The 17319-nt window shown below is 41.1% G+C and overlaps 1 protein-coding gene across 3 annotated transcripts in view; it reads right to left on the bottom strand.

Annotated features, from left to right (window-relative positions):
- Nucleotides 1-1028: 1028 nt before the first annotated feature.
- The window catches only part of LOC138246152 (histo-blood group ABO system transferase-like), a 384171-nt gene continuing 367880 nt past the window's right edge, over nucleotides 1029-17319 (bottom strand). For all 3 annotated transcript variants that reach the window (XM_069200434.1, XM_069200432.1, XM_069200433.1), the window contains one exon: nucleotides 1029-14710. In XM_069200434.1, the coding sequence (XP_069056535.1) occupies nucleotides 14044-14710 (667 nt within the window). In that variant the 3' untranslated portion in view covers nucleotides 1029-14043. The remainder of the gene's footprint in view (nucleotides 14711-17319) is intronic.

The raw sequence follows: 17319 nt of genomic DNA, 5'->3' as shown, positions 1-17319 counted from the left end.
GCATTAGATATACATACATTTCAGCAATGCAGCAAATAGATTTACAACAAATCACATAAAGCTCACTTTTAGGAACAAGAGCTAGCTTTTTCTGCCAAAATTGGTGGAATTCTGTCCAGCAGTTTTTGCAGTATCATTGTTCAATTTTTGCATGGAAAAAATAATGGGGAAAATGTGTTCTCAGACTGCTCCTTTTTCTCTGCTCGTTTGACTTGAAGATTCCTCAAACACAGTTATAAGCAAACCAAAAAAAGCTTTTCCTATGGAAATGTACTGCGAACTGTAACTTTCCAGGGGGACTGCCTATTTAGGACAAGATTGCTTGCTCAGGTGCTCAACAGTTGACACTGCTAGACTTTCAAAATGTACCATGAGTGACCATTCCTTTTCAAATTTGGAATCAATGCAATCCTGAGATCTCTTGATATATGCAGTAATCAAGTGGTATTGTCAGTGATATTCAGTCCTTCTGAATGCAATAATTTGAAATATTTTACATGGTATGTCCACAAGAACTACGACACGTTTTGTAGTATGGGGATTGCAAAGTGATGTTCTAAGGGATCTTTTTTTTATTACTTAGGATGGAAGACCACTTACATTTAGTAAAACCAGTTTACATTTAAATACAACAAGCATTGGCATAGCCAATAGGTCTAGCTTTTTGGACTTTATAAGTGTTTAGATATGCTGCATATAAAGCCCACCAATGACGTCATTCAACAGAGTGGTTAACAATTAATTTACATCACATTTGTAAATTAATTGCATTACATCACATTTGCTGTGGTACGTTTTGGTTTATAGCAGGACTGGCGCTCGAGGTTGCTGCAGTTACGTTATGTTAAAGTACAATCACCATCACACTCCATGCTGTGCACTTTTACCACAACACTTACAATACTCCACTAAGACACTGTTAGTCATAAATACCAATCACCCACCGCATTGGAAATTAGTGCAAATGTAGTACATACTTAATTCAGGAACACATAGCGTTTTCCTTAAAAATAATGCACAAATGCGTGTTTGTTCAATACCATGTTTAAGAGGACTATAATACTTTAGTACACAAATTTGTACGCATTAACTGGCTGTTAAATATACAATGGTCACAAATTAACCCAGGGCTTGAAGTGGGCAATAGTTATTAAAATTACATTACATATGAAATAAAACATTTGACACAAAATAACAGCATATAAAAACTAACCACAATTGAGTCCCTGCATCTAAAATCGGAAAGACTTCCAATACGCGTTACAAAAACACAGGCATATCAGAAGTACCAAAAGAAGGGAAAGTTAACCGCTTGTGTGTTCCATGATCCGACATTGACCTTTAGTGGCTACAATTTAGCAAGTAACGCTATGTTGCCGATTCACACAACATGTTGCTCTAATTTAAAACCCTAAAAAGTACCAGAAATAGAATGGAAGTACGGTGACCACAACAAATAACTTTATTTAGAAACTGAAACTGGTTAAAAAATGCTTACCTCTGGCTATATCTAATGGACATCTTAAACCCCAAATGCAAGTAAAAAGAAGAGTATTTCCGATCACTCAAGGTTCTACAGCATAAAAGTGCTAAAATGCCATGAAAATGCAGTCTATGATGTGGGTGACGCCATCTTCCGTGATTATTCATATTGTATGAAAGTGTGCATTTTACTTTCCAAAAAAAAGACAAAGTTTCTACAATTACATTCCAAAACATGATTATCTCTGGAGGAGTGGTATGTTCAGGGTTTTACCAGAATTTAAATGTAAAACAAAAACCAGAGCTCCAATACCACAGATAGAGTTTGTGCTGTTGGCGCTGTGAGCGCAATGGCCATCATGGAGCAGGAAGGGGAGGAAAAAAAGACACTTGCCCATGCTGAAGTATATGGTATATGGTGCAATTATCTATGTAACAGAGTCAGTCTGCAAAGCGCTAACAAAATCGCCCCAAGGTGGGACAAATGTGAAGCATTTACCAATGACATCAAGGGATTTTCGAAAGGCAAGCCACAAAGGAGTGAAAGTGATGGGAGTGAGATGGGTGTGGTTAAAAGCTTCGCAGATAGATTACAACTAGTCGGAAAGTGCTTGCTTACTCGACCTAAAAGAAGAGATAGCCTTTGCTAATCATTGCATTTATAAACACAGTCATGTGAAACATAATTGAATATAAAAATTTATTTAAAATGAGAAATAAAATTATTATACGAAGAATGCCACTTCCAGATTTAAGAGAAGTTAATTTGTTTATCAGTCCTAAGAGCATGCAGTGATTCTATAGACTTGACTTTATACCTTTTCTCGGACCAATTCGTAAACGTAGGTATATGTTTCGATTTCCAAATCTGAAAAATTAGCGATCGAAACAGAGATAAAACTGTAAAAAGAAATATTATCTTTGTTTACAAGTTGATCCTCACCAATATTATAGAGGCAGAAGCTGTGATCTTTTCAGTTACTATGGAGTTTATATACCTAAATATTTTCCCCAAGCAAAGCGTAACCTGGACATGACCTCACACCATACCACCAACATCTACAGATATATTTTTGGCATGTAAAACTGGCAAAAAAAAACTTGCATTTGTTAAGGGTCTTAGGAGAGTGATTAGTCGGCTACCTTGTGTAAAAATTAATTTGACTAAGGTTAACATCTGAAATAAGTCATAAGTAACTGAGATTCCGCCATCATAACTTATTTGAAGCCTTGTCTCTTTTTCTCATTTATTGAAAGGTTCCCTTAGTATCCCACTATGTGTTGCTTTAAAATCGTATATCATTTTTCAAAATATTTTATTCCATATGCATAAAGGACTTCCTAATATTCTGACAGGTAGGAGTAACAGAAACATGAATTACAAACAGTTTAATTTGTTAAAAGGTTAAACAGCATAACAGTCATTATTATTACATTGGCTCTGTATTTGTTACTATGTTTTCACTGATCTCTTCAAAATAAAATCGGAAAAAAAATTACGGCCTTCATGTACTAACTCCTTAAGTACTCCGATACTTCCAGGTTAATTCAGAAATTAGAACACTCGCAGAGACAAAAAATCATGAAGTTCTAGATTATTATGGTATATATTTTCTATGTAGATATATAATTAGAAGCGTTTTTAAATAATTTGGAGAGCTCATAAATCTATCTATTACAGTCAGTATAGATAAGTAGGTTTAGGGTGGGAGACCCACATTGACGGAGGGTTGATGCAAAGAACTATCATTCTAATTACCTAAAGCAAAGATCGATCAAGACTGCCCCAACCATTTATTTCTTCAGTTAAAAACAAGTTAAGTCGAGAATTTGATTGAAGGAATGATATGGAATGGGCACTTGTTTATGTTTTTTTCTGTATAATAGATTGATTTCACGAGGCATACAATGGACACTTTTGCTGTATATGTCTTTGTGATACCGTGATGCAAGACTCTTTTATGATTTATGCTATTGTACTTTTTCTGTTATGTGAATGTGAATTTATGTATAGTGTACACAGATTACTTGATGCCCTGTTATGTAAGGTTCGTGATTATATGCATGGTGCACGTGAATTTCTTCATGTGACAAGACTAACTAGAGTAACAGTCACTACATGCAGTGCTCATTTCAATTACCTTTTACTCAAGCATTGAATACATCTGAGTTAATTGTGGCTATGGGTGTAAAGTTACAAGTTAGCTGAGCCAAGTAACTGGACACATATACAAAGAGTAAATACATGGTATAAGAATGAAGTTGGTGAATCTATGGATGTCGGGGGAATCTTTTGTCTTCAGTATCATCTGTGATCTCAGCTCCCTGTTCCTGAACTGGATCAAACTCTGCATTGTAACGAGACCTCTTGAAGTGAATGGTGCACATGTTGCTGTCTTCAAATAGCCCAACCAGGTAGGCCTTGCTGGCCTCTTGCATGACCATGACTTCCGAGCTTTGTAAACCCCAATCAGTCTTGAAGTCTGCAGGATCTCCTGTCCCAAGCACTGGAAGAGAAGTTTGCAGATAAGCAGCTCAGTGGACCTCTGGTAGAGGTGGATCTTGTGGAGAGCCACAGTCACAGGCCAGTACGGTTTGAGGCTTCTTCACTCTGCCAGTCACAGGAGTGCCCTTGGGGGAAGCCTTAGTAGCCACCTGTCTGAGAGATGCTTTCTGTCCAGTAGGCTTGCTGGTGGTCTGCATGGTACAGACCATAGCCAGAGAGTGAGCTGTCTCTGTAGAAGTGCAAGATCTATGAAATTAGATGTTCATTTCTCTATTTGTGATAAAGTTTATCTGTAATTTGCAGGGGTCATTGAGAAATAAGAAGTGAAAGAGGTGGGGAATAGACATTTTAACATATGAAATCCTCCCCCCACACATACAATTGAAAGATCGAGAATCCATCTAGATAATACATTTGTGATCTTTTTAGCTGCGTCCTCATTGCAGTGTTTTGTACTTTGGAGTTCAACCTGCTCTATTTTTTTCAGCACCTAACATACTTCATAATTTTGTTTTGCTCCTGAGTGCTGGGGGAAAGAGGTTATTTGGGTATGGCCTTTACCCTATGCACCCTGCTACTACTACTTTTTATAGTAGTGTGGAGACTTGGGGCCATATTTATGACCCGGTTTTGTGTCGCTGTTGCATCATGCAACGCGGTGCAAGTGCGATGCAAATCTTAAGTGAGATTTATGAAGCCACGTAAAGCCAACTTGCGTGGCCCTGTGTGGCTTCATAAAACGTGAGTAATGTAATGCTGTGGAAATCTCTGTGTTACATTACTCTGGACCAGGGAGGCGTTTCCATGGGTGTTGCGTGGGTGCTACCATGCAACTTCCATAGATATTGATGTATTCCTAGATTTACAAGAACTTGTAAACCTGGGAATGCGCCAAAACGGTACGACCCTACAGGACAGGCATAAGTAGAAATATCTTTATTTCTCAACGTTTGTTCCTCTTTGTACATGTGCTGCATTTTGCAGCACACATAGAAAGAGAAAAAAGCCTCCCAGGATTGTTTTTTTGTTAAGGAAGGTGCCCCTTACTGCACAAAAACTATCCTGCATGCAATTCAGGTATTCTTGCACCATGGAGCAAGGGTGCATGGGGTGGTGGCAGCCTCCCTAAGGGGCGCCCGGTGCAGGAGAAAGGACATGAATGTTCAGTATTCTTTAAATGTTGTGCATTCCTGCCCTTTCCCAGTGACACAGGGCAGCACAGCAAGGTGCCTTGCTGCACTGCCCTGCACCACAAAGCCCATAAATCTGGGCCTTGGTCTTTTTGGTCAGTTTAACACTGCAGTTCTTCCTGCCCACTGCCTTTTCAGGGTCAAGCGCACAAGCACTCCGTTTTAATCTCTCTTTGAGCTTGTAACCACGCCCATGTCATGCCTATCACTTTCATTGGTTTGTGGGCTTGCCTTTTAAAATCCGCTTGCTTTCATTAGTGAAAGGCATGCATACGTCATGCCTTTTCTGGTGTTTAGTCCTCCTCGAGTGCACCGGACAACTACTGAAAACTTACGAGGCTCGATGTTTTTAGCCTGGTTTCTACACTACTTTATCTTTATCTTTTTCATGCAGCACAATCGCGCTGGGTTTTACATAGATCGATCATGCTCGTGTTTTAGATTTCAATTTCAGTGTGATCGCGCTAAGTTTTACATAGCGTGAGCACGCTCGTTTTTTTTTCTATTTGTGTGGCAAGAAAAGTCCAGTTAGGAATTTACAACTCTAATTGCTCTAACTCGAGTAAATGCGAGACACGTTGCATTGCAAATGCTTGTTTGTTTTCTGATGTAGAAATTGCTGTGGGCATCTCTATAAGTACCATAGGACTGGGATTTGCCATGCGCTATGTCTTCTCTTGACCTTTGGTGTGGTCCTTTGCTCACTCTCTGTTAATCTTGGCCTTGTAGCCTTCTGTCACCATTTTCCTAAGGAGGTACTTTGTTACTGGGCTGGCTTTCCCAGATCTCAGGTGTGTGTATAGAAGGAACGAGGTTTTTCATCTTATTGCTAGGACATTTTCAACTCCATTCGTGCATGTCAATTATAAGGTGATCTGCAACTGTTCTGCCTTCCCCATTATGCATCTTAGGGAGTTAGGTTTGAGCGTTGCTCTAATTTGTTACACCTGCGGCATGTTTTAATTGGATTCCTTGTGCCTTCATGCCCACCTGTGGGTGTCCTAACACTACTGGGACTTGTGTTGTGACGCCGCGGAACGCCGGGTCGTCCCCTTTGCAGACTGCGGTCGGGTCACCAGTCCCCATTGTGGGACGCCAGAACCGCCGCAGCCCGTTTTTTGGGCCTTGCCTCGCATTTTCAGCCACGGTGTGGCCCAGGAGTCCCATCTCGGGCTCCAGGTCACACCACGGCCCCTGGCAGCCTCCATTACTTCCCTTTCTCCTTTTACCTACCTTTCTTCTTCTTCTTCTTCTTCTTCTTCTAATGTTCTTCTTTTATCTTCTTTCTTCTTGGGTGGCCATGTTGTCCTCTTCTCTCTGTGGTTTCTTTCCCAGCATGCATTGCTTCTTTCCTTTTTTACTGTGGCTTTTTTCCTATTAAGTTTTATATGGCTTTTTCCAATCCAATATGGTATTGTGCATTCTTCCTGTTTTTTACTTCCTGCCTGATGGTATATAAGCACTGCAGTTCTTTCTTTCCTTGCGTTTCAAACACATCCGTCTTGGAGGTGACCCTCGCCCCTGTCTTCAGTTTTTCTTGCATGCTTTTTCCTATTTTTTCCTGTGGAATTGACTTTTATATTGCTTTTTTCTCAATTTCTTTCCTCTTTTTCAGGAGTTCCTGGGGTAGAAGTTTTTTCCCATATTTTGGGTTTTTCCTCTGGGACTCCTTCTGGAGGGTACGGTCTGCCTTGGCGTCTTCTAGTCGGCAATCCTGTGGCTACTGGAATGGGTCGCCCTTATCTTGGCCAATCCAGAACCAGTAGGAAACCAGGTGTTCTTCTGAGTACTGCAGCCTACAGCGGTAAGAGACGTGCAGACCGTGACAGATTGCAACGCCAAAGGATTCAGAGTTGCTCCAGATTCATGGAGGAACCACCTGAAGATGTTGAAGAGAGAGCATAATCCATGCTTCATTCTGTGCAGCAACAAGCCCAGGAATTGCAACAACTTCGTGCTGAAAACACTGCACTACAGCAAGACTTGGTTTCTCGGACCACTGATATACCCCCTGTGTCTACCTCAACACCACAATATTCTTGATATCCTCACAAAGTAAAGGAATTTCTTGACTCATTGACGGTCTTTTTTGCATTTCGACTCTTCCAATTTTCACATGACAAGACCCAGGTGGGCTATTTGATCAGTGCCTTGTCTAGCCCAGCTCTAGCTTGGGAGACCTGCCTTGGTATTCACGGAAGATCCTATATTGTCTTATTATCCTGCCTTCATTAAGGTCTTTAAACAGATGTTTGAACAACCCAGGCTGGAGGCTGCTGCTGAAGAAGCATTATGCGATATAAAGCAAGGTAATCAGGATGTACTGCAATACATAACCGATTTAAAGAGTTAGCAGATGAAATCACTTGGGTGGACATATTTGTGTAACACTCTTCCGTCGAGGACTATGAGAAAAAATAAAATATGAATTGGTGCATTCTACTCAACTAGAATCCCTGAAAGAACTGATGGATCAAGCATTAAACATAGAGTATCGTTTACGAGAACGTAAGATGGAAAGGTGGAAGACTCGATTGCAGTTCCAGTCCAGAATACCTCGTTGCACAGTATGTCGTCCTGACGAAGTCCGTCCAGAGACCAATAAATCTACAGAAGAAGAACCTATGCAGGTAGATCTAGTTTGTGGACCTTTATCTGAAACCGAGAGGGGAAAACAGACAATGAAAGTGCCTTTGTCTCTATTGTGGCAATGCTGGTTGCTTGATTCCAATGTGTCCTATCCGTCCTTCCAGACCTATTTGAAACGCCAACTCCCATCCCACTGTGAGGAGGAACGGGACAGGAGGAGTTGAAATACATTCTATATGTTCCTCTAAAGAGAATACCACAGCTGTGTTTACACTGTCAGTTATCCTATAGTGTCCACATAATGAAGAAGAAAATGTATTTGTGTTATTGGATTGTGAAGCAAGCGGTACATATTTGGGTGAGACTTGGGCCAAAGAAAAATGAATACCTTGTGTTACAACCGAGATGCCAGAACATGTCGACACAGTTGATGGCTCCCTACTAACCTCGGGATCAGTGGTTGATACCACACCTACCCTTTGTCTGCAATTTGGAAATCACCAGGAACACATTAACTTTGATCTGATATCCGCTCCTAATCATACCATGACATTGGGTATTCCCTGGCTAACTCTGAACAATCCATACATTAATTGGGAAACAAGAACATATCATTCCAGTTTTGTCAACAAAACTGTTACTCTACGAACTCTTAATGGTCCCCTAAAGGTCTAATCCTTTCTCCCAAAGAAGTGTGTTGCACAATTAACATGATCTAGGGAGTACCAAGTTGTTATCAAGAATACTGTGATGTAGTTCAGAAGCCTGGAAAGCCCGTTTTACCCCCACATCGGGCTTATGACTGCGCCATTCCTTTGATTCTGGGGAAAGTGGTAACGCTTGGACGGATGTATTCTTTGTCTGAGCAAGAAAAGAATGTACTTAAGAAATACCTAAATAATGACTTACAGAATGGTTTGATCGCCCCCTCTTCATCTGGTGGGACTTTTTTTGTTTTTGTTCCGAAGAAATCAAAATATCTGCGTCCCTGTGTTGACTTTCGCAGATTGAACAAGAAAACCATCAAGGATTGACATCCCTTACCCCTAATTAGGGATTTACTGGAAGCGGTCCAAGGTGCTAGGATATTTACCAAATTGGATCTGAAGGGTACCTATCATCTTTTGAGTATCAAGGAAGGATATGAATGGAAAACAGATTTCCGTACCCCATTGGGCCATTATGAATACAGAGTTATGCCTTTAGGCTTAACTAATGCTCCCTCCATATACCAATGATTCATGGACTCTGTGTTCTCCAATCTATTGACTCAAAGTGTTGTAATATATCTCGGTGACATTCTAGTATACTCTTGCACTCCTGAACAACATACTAAACATGTCCTTCAGGTTTTAGAAAGATTCAGACAGAACCAGCTATACTGCAAACACGAGAAATGTACATTCAACAAGACAGAAGTATAGTATCTTGGTTTTCGCATCAATCAAACCGGAATAGCCATGGCTCTAGCAAGGCACAAGCCATTTTGGTCTTGCCCTCTCCCTCTTCTATTAAGGAAACGCAATGCTTCCTAGGTCTCTCCAACTTCTATCGGCAATTCATACAAGACTTTGCTCATCAACAAAGTTTTATTACCCAGACCATCAAAGGAGAAAACCTTAAGAAGGGATTTTTTTTGACAGAAGAATCAGAAATGGCCTTTCAAAATCTAAAACGTGCCTTTACTCAAGCTCCAATTTCACGGCATCCAGATACAACTAAGTAATTCATAGTGGTTACAGACGCATTCGAGAGAGCTATGGGAGCTGTATTACTTGAAGAACAAGATGATGATGGCTTGGAACATCCTGTCTTTTATTTATCCCACATGCTGACAGAGTCTGAATGCAATTATTCTGTATTGGAACGGGAATTACTTGCTCTGAAGGCAGCCTGTAAGGAATGGAGGCTTTTCCTAATGGGTACCAAGAAACCTTTTGAAGCAAGAACGGATCATCGGAATTTACAAAGCCTCTGAAATTTTCAATGTTGAAATAGCAGGCAGGCAAGATGGGCTTTCATCTTCAGTCAATATGACTCTGTGGTAACCTATATTCCTGGATCCCAGAACCTTGTGGCTGATGCCTTATCTCGTCGCTATCCAGAAAGTGCTATCACTTCCTTTCCGAATATAATAGAACAAAGTTGAATCATCGGTGTTGCCAAATCTTTTCTTGATTGTGTAAAATCAGAATACCAATATCTTCCACTTGCAGAATGGAATGCTCTAACTCCTCAAATTCGAAAGAACCAGGAATACTATTATCATCAAAAGTCTTTATTCCTACTGACCAAGAAAGTTCAAACCGAGGCTTTACAGATATGTCACAATTCTCCTGTTGCTGGACATCGCGGAATCAAGAAGGCACAGGAATTGCTCCTGCTGTCCTTCTGGTGGCCTACACTTAAAAACCGATGCTGAATCCTACATAACTTCATGCCCTATATGTACTCAGACCAAGACAACCCGGACTAAGCCGGCAGGATTATTGATGCTTTTGCCTGTTCCATCAATTCCATGGCACACACTGTCTACAGATTTTTTTATGTTCTTTACCATGTTCTTCATGGAATCATGTCATTATGGTAACCATTGATTTATTTACCAAGATCTCGCATTTCACAGCTTTGAAGAAATTGTCTACTGCTAAAGAAATTAGACATATTTTCATGCAAGATATATTTCGTCTACATGGACTTCCACAAGTAATCATTTCAGATCGGGGACCTCAATATGGATCACGTTTTTGGAAGGTTTTTTGTACATCATTACACATAGATATCGCCCTTTCATCAGGATTCCATACCCAGATTAACTGTCAGACTGAACGCCTCAATCAGGAACTCCAACAGTATTTACGCTGTTTCTGTAATGCCACTCAAAGTAACTGGTCTGACTTTCCTCCTTTAGCTGAGTTTCCCTAATACAACACAGTTCAAAGTGCAACGGGATCAACACCTTCTTTTTTACACCTACTGTTTCCATCCCAAGACCTTTCCTATAATAACTCCTGAACCATCTACAGTTCCTGTGGTTACCTTATTTGCTCGGCGACTCTGCCACATTCAGGACATGATTTGTACCAATATTTTAGCCTCATAACGATATATGAAAAGAGTTGCTGATGCCCGTCGTCGGGCTCCACCATCTTACCGGCGTGGAGACAAAATTTGTCTTTCTTCTAAATTTATGCCTTTTCATCTATCCCAGAATAAATTCAAACCCTGCTATTATGGACCTTTTCGGTTCCTTCACTTATTGAATCCAGTTGCTGTTCAACTTCGTTTACCACAGACTTGGAAGGTACATCCAGTTTTTCATGTCTCACAGCTCAAGCCTTTTGTCCCTCATCCTCATCATACGCACTTCCAATGTCTTCCTCCTCTTTCTGTGGATGGCCATCCTGAATATGAGGCTCAGGAGATCTGTGATTCCTGCATGTTCCGAAACCGTCTACAATTCCTGATCCACTGGAAAGGCTATCCCATCAGTGACTGTTCTTGGGAGGATGCATCTTCAGTCCATGCACCCTGCTTGATTTGCAGTTTTTTCCTTCGTTTCCCGACAAGCTCGGGCCTCAGGGAGGAGGCCTACTGTGACGCTGTGGAATGCCGTGGCGTCCCCTGTGCAGACCGCGGTCGGGTCGGCGGCCCGTATTTTGAGATGCCGGAACAACTGCAGCCCGTTTTTTGGGCCTTGCCTGGCATTTTAAGCCATGGTGTGGCGTGGGAGTCCCACCCCGGGCTCTGGGTCACGCTGCGGCCCCTGGTAGCCTTCATGACTTCCGTTTCTCCTTTTTCCTATCTTTCTTCTTTTTCTTCTGTTCTTCATTTTTCTTCTTTTATCTTCTTTTTTCCTGGTTGGCCATGTTGTCCTCTTCTGTGTGTGGTTTCTTTCCCAGCATGCATTGCTTCCTTCCTTTTTTACTCGGGCTTTTTTCCTATTCTTTTCTTTGTAGCTTTTCCCAATCCAAGATGGTGTTGTGCTTTCTTCCTGTTTGTCACTTCCTGTCTGATGGTATATAAGCACTGCAGTTCATTCTTTCTTTGCCTTGCAAACACTTCCGTCTTTGTGGTGACTCTTGGCCCTGTCTCCAGTTTTTCTTGCCTGCTTCTTCCTATTTTTTCCTGCGAAATTGACTTTTATATTGTCTTTTTCCTAAGTTGTTTCCCTCTTTTTCAGGAGTTCCTGTTGTAGAGGTTTTTCCCCATATTTGGGGTTTTTGCTCTGGGACTCCTTCTGGAGGGTACAGTCTGACTTGTCATTTTCTAGTCGGCAGCAGCGTGGCTACCGGAAGGGGTCGCCCTTATCTTGGCCAATCCAGAACCAGTAAGAAACCAGGTGTTCCGAGTACAGCAGCCTACAGCTGTAGGAGACGTGCAGACCGTGACATGTGTATTGCTTGGCCTGTCTTCTTTGGTCACTTTTTATGCCCATGTCACTTAGTTTTGTATTGGTTCCGAGGACTTGTGGTGGTTGAGGTTGTTGGCCTACTATGATTGTAATACTGCCTTTTACAGCAGAGTTACACCTTTGATTGGTCTACTTGTCCATCTTTTCTTTACCATATATAGTTGTTGGGGGTCGTTACCTGTGGTCCAAATTGGGCCATGTCAGTGAGTGGGGTGCTTGTTTCCTGCTAGGTGTGCTTTGGGAGAATCCTCCTCCTTCCTTGGTGGAGTAGGTGTCCCAGTGTTCTCCCTGGTGGAATTGTGCTTCCTCTGCTCCTTGTCTTGAGAGGCGCTCTCTGCATTCCCCTATATTTTTTTAGATGGCTTAGGTGAGGAGTGCCTTTGTGGGAACAATATGATACCCTAAAAGGGGACCTCCTTTTGAGCTGTGTGAACTTGGGTTGAAGGATCAATGTTATTCTTCAGCTGTTTCTCCATCCTAACCCTCTTCATTTCTGTCCCGCCCCATCTCTTTAGTTGCCTTAGAGGGGACTGATCTTGCCCCTTGCTGGATTAGGTTTAGTTGAAGTTGTTGTTATGGCCTCTGTGCGAGTGTCTGCTCCCTTTTAAATGCTGTAAGTAGTTTGACCCAGTCCAAGACTAGGGTGCTGGGATCCCAGTAATGATTTCAAACCCAATTTACCCCCAACAATCATAGACTGTTCCAAATAATTTCATGTACCTCATACTTACTCTGGATATGAATATCTTGTCACGTGTAATACCTTAAAAAATGTTCTTTGCCCTACCTACTTGTGAAGGGCTTTTATTCTCCCCTTTTTTTATAATACAATAAGAAAATGAGCAGTCATGTATTTTACGTAATGACCTGTTAGTGTATCCTTTTGAAAACAACATATATTCTTGACATACCTTATACAAAAAAAGACAAAATCTTTTCCCACAAAAAGTAAAATACCTATATCATAAGGAAATTAAAATAACATCACAGTATCACAAGGACATATATACTTAAAAGTCTTAAATATATGCATCATATAATCAGAAAAGGCATACAAAAGTGTGCAACAAACAATAGTCCTTTAAATCAAATGCATAAATCTCCTTTATCTTTAGTGTAATGGCCCAAGGAGGGGTGGCGTGTTTAATTAGCAGCCTTATCCCGTCTTTGGGTTAGAGACAGGTCACCCTCACTCCTGCTTGTTGGGGGCTTTTTTTCACAATGGTCATCCTCGGGGCTGGACAATTTGATATGTGACATTCCTTTCAGTCCTTGTAACAGTCCGTAAATTACTGTACGAGACACATCTCATGGTGCTTTTCTAGGGCTTGTACCATCATTCTATGTATAGTGGGCATCCTAAATGTTTTGTTGCCATCATGTGGTTTTTTAAACCTGAAACCTTCAGGACCGTCTAAGCCGAGTTCAGTTGTGCTCCCCTTCCGCGTCTCTTTCCATCTTCTGGTGTAGAAGGCTAGTTCACACATTTGGTTGAGTGATTACTTGTTTAGGAGTCTCATTTACCGAGTTTTTGTCAGTGAAATTCATACATATCTATCTATCTATCTCTCTCTCTCTCTCTATATATATATATATATATATATACATTCACTGAAAAAAACCATTCATAGATATGTTTATTTGTCAGTAGAAATATGGCACCTGCTTCTTAAGTTCTTAAGATCACAAATGCAGCAATTTGCAAATCAGGTCGCTTTGAATATCTTACTTCCTAAAATCTGTCCCATCCGAGTTTTGCTGTGATCCAAAAGCATCAAGAGTTCTAAAGTGGGTAGTGTGAAGCATACAAGTACTTTCAATAAATCAAGAAACAAATTACTCACAGGTAGAAAACAAATGTTTTACATATTTTTTTCACCATGAATAATTCGAACAGTTTTTATTTCTGATGATTTATGAACACCCCAGTTCCAGATATATTCTGGGGAAAGGATCTTTGTAGGCTTATGGTAAAGTAAATACTTGTTAAAATGGCTCTCATCATGGAAAACTGCAACAATTCCATTTGAATCATCAATTTTGATGGCTTTGTCACAGGATTTGGTCAGGCGATAAATTTCCTGAACTGTGCCAGCAAAGAAATTGGCCTGATAATAGAAATCTCCTTCATCAATTGGAATATAGGCTTGTGATAACGGGCTTCGCTCATAAGTGAAGCTATCTCGGTTAGCTCTGTAGAACCAAGGATGTAATGTAGCAACAAGATCACCCAAAATTTCTACACCCACATCATTTTGGAAAACAAGATCGACGTCAGCACACACTAAATAGTGCACATCAATGAGCTTCCTCTTGATGTCCAGGTGCAGAATTTCCATTCTTTGCATGACAATTCTTGCTTTAGAGACATACGATGAAGTTTTGTAAATCTTACATTCTCTATCCTTATGAATCGAGATGCACTCCACCTTCTGTGGTTGGTCTGTGTAAACATAATATATCACCCTGTGCCCAATCATGAAGAACCTATCAGCAGATTCCAAGAAGGCTTTCAGTAGCTTCTGATATCTAAAGACAAAAGAGATACAACACTGATGAATAATGAATGAGGAGGCATAGGAATCATTTCACTTTTAGCTTCTTTGAATTAAGTTTCAGTCAAAGTTGAACAGGATATTTAATTTTAAGTATTTTCAAAAGTATACATACTAGCGCAATGAAAGCATTGAAACTCATATTTCACACATTTTCAGTTTCCTGAATATTTATATCCAGCTTTCTGGGCCCTTATGCATGACTGGGCATGCCACAAATGCAATTTGCATATGACTTTTTGTCCTCGTTTTAACCTTGAATTTTGAGGTGTCATACCATGTTCAATAATGCCCGTCAGCAATGTGAATTTGTGGAAAGTGGTAATACACATCCTTCACAAATGGTAAGAACAACATCTCTGTCTCTCGTGCGAGCATGGCACAGGTGAATTTATTGCTGCACCATGGCCACAGCTGCAGTCTAACTACCAAAAGTAGAATCATGACCAAAGACTCCTGTAGAACATAAACTTGAGAAGGTTCTGAATGCAGGAGGAAACAAGTCACCAGACCTTTTTGCAATCTTTCCTGCACTAATGTGCAATTGTAGTGCAAAATGGATATGCATGGAGGGTCACAAAAACTCATGCCTCATAAATATTAATGAGGCATTTCACATTGTATGTCAGTCTAGAAATGTCTGCCAACACAGAGATGGAGGTAAACGAGCGACAGTAGACTTCTCCGAGTTCACATTCCTTGTATCTCAAGTATATCAGACTATTTACCCAATTAGAGAGGGTGGTTTGATGTATTTTGTTTTCTGTTCAGGGCCACCCGAGAATCTCTGGCAGTCCCCAAAAGAAAAAAATAAAGATGACTCTCTCACCATGGGAGGAAACTGCCAAGGTGTCAGGTTCATTAGTTTTTTGTCTTTCAAAATTTTGAAATCTGATATTTGGGGATGCCTAAAAGGATTTGAGCTGCTGCATTTTGAATTACCTGAAGTTTTTGGACAACTGAAATTGGACTTCCCAGCTATAGGAATTTTCCATAGTCAAGGTGGGAAAATACCAGGCCTTGAACAGCCACTCTCCAAGCAGATAATGGTAGCCAACTCAGCATTTTCCCAAGGGCGTTTAAAAGGCTCAAACTACTGAAAGCCAGCTTTCTAGCCTGAGCCCCATAGTCAGATTGCTGTCCAATATAACTCCCAAGATTTTTACTTCTGGCTTGGAAGATGGACTGTGTTAGACCTGGCATCTTTTGGTTTGGTGTGTTTCTCCTGTCTTTTTGCCTCCTGACCTCCTGTTTTTATGGTATGCTAGACTTGTTTTTTGCTGGTTTATTGTCTCTGCACACTTTACCACAGCAGATCAGTGCTGAAGTGCAAGTGCTCCCTGTATAAATCGTATTGGTGATTGCTTTACCCATGATTGGCATATTTGATTTACTAGTAAGACACTAGTAAAGTGTTCCATGTGTGCCCAGGGCACGTAAAACAAATGCTACTAATGGGCCTGCAGCACTGATTGTGCCACCCACATGAGTAGCCCAGTAAACAGGCCTCAGACCGGCCACTGCAGTGTGTGTGCAGTCTTGCACTACCAATTTGTCCTTGCAAGTGTGCCCACTTGCCAGGGCCAAACCTTCACTTTTACTACATGTAATTCACCCCTAAGGTAGGCTCTTGGTAGCCCCATGGGCAGGGTGCAGTGTATTTAAAAGGTAGAACATGTACTGGTGTGTTTTACATGTCCTAATAGTGAAATACAGCCAAATTAGGTTTTCACTATTGCAAGGCCTATCTCTCACATAGGTTAACATGGGGACTGCCTTTAAATATCTTTTAGGTACATTTTCCCTTTGGGAGTAGATAGAGAAATGGAGTTTGGGGTCTCTGAAATCACTATTTAAAAATACATCTTTTGATGAAGTTGGTTTTTAGATTGTCAGTTTGAAAATGCCACTTTTAGAAAGTGGCCATTTTCTTGCTTAACCATTCTGTGCCTCTGCCTGCTTGTGGAATCAACGTCTGGGTCAGACTAACAGTTGGGCTGCTTGTGAATTCCCTCTAGACAGTGACAAAGGGAGCTGGGGAGTGTCCTGTATATCCTGATGAGTCTCCTGGGCTAGAGTCAGGAGGGAGGAGCTGACACCAGCACCTGACAAGCCTGTGCCTGTCCTCACACAATGCAGTCTCCAACCCCGGTGTGTGCCAGGGGCCAAGCCTGGATAAGGCAGGACCTTGTCAACAACAGACTTTCCTTTGAAGTTTTCCTACTTCAAAGGCAGGAATAGGTGTAAGTAGTAGACCTAAAACCCCAGACTTTTAGAACACTTCTGGATCAAGAGGAACCTCTGCCAAGGAGAAGAGCTGAAGAGCTGAAGAGCTGGAGGAGGAGTCCTGCCCCTTTGCTGTGTGTGCTTTGCTGGGTTTGCCGGCAGTTGCTGCTTCTGCCTTAAAGAGGACACAGACTGGACTTTGCTGTGTATCATGCTTGTGAAGTTTCTCCAAGGGCTGGAAGTAGAGCTTGCCTCCCCTTGAAAGTCTCACGGATATCAAAGACTTCATATTCATCTGCCTACAGCACTAGGAACTGTGTGTTTTGTGCTGCAACAGAAGAAAAACCAACAGAATAC

Source organism: Pleurodeles waltl, chromosome 7 (assembly GCF_031143425.1).
Source record: "Pleurodeles waltl isolate 20211129_DDA chromosome 7, aPleWal1.hap1.20221129, whole genome shotgun sequence".
NCBI classification, from domain to species: Eukaryota; Metazoa; Chordata; class Amphibia; order Caudata; family Salamandridae; genus Pleurodeles; species Pleurodeles waltl.
Note: the sequence above shows the minus strand (reverse complement) of the source record. Positions and strands in the feature narration are given on the sequence as shown.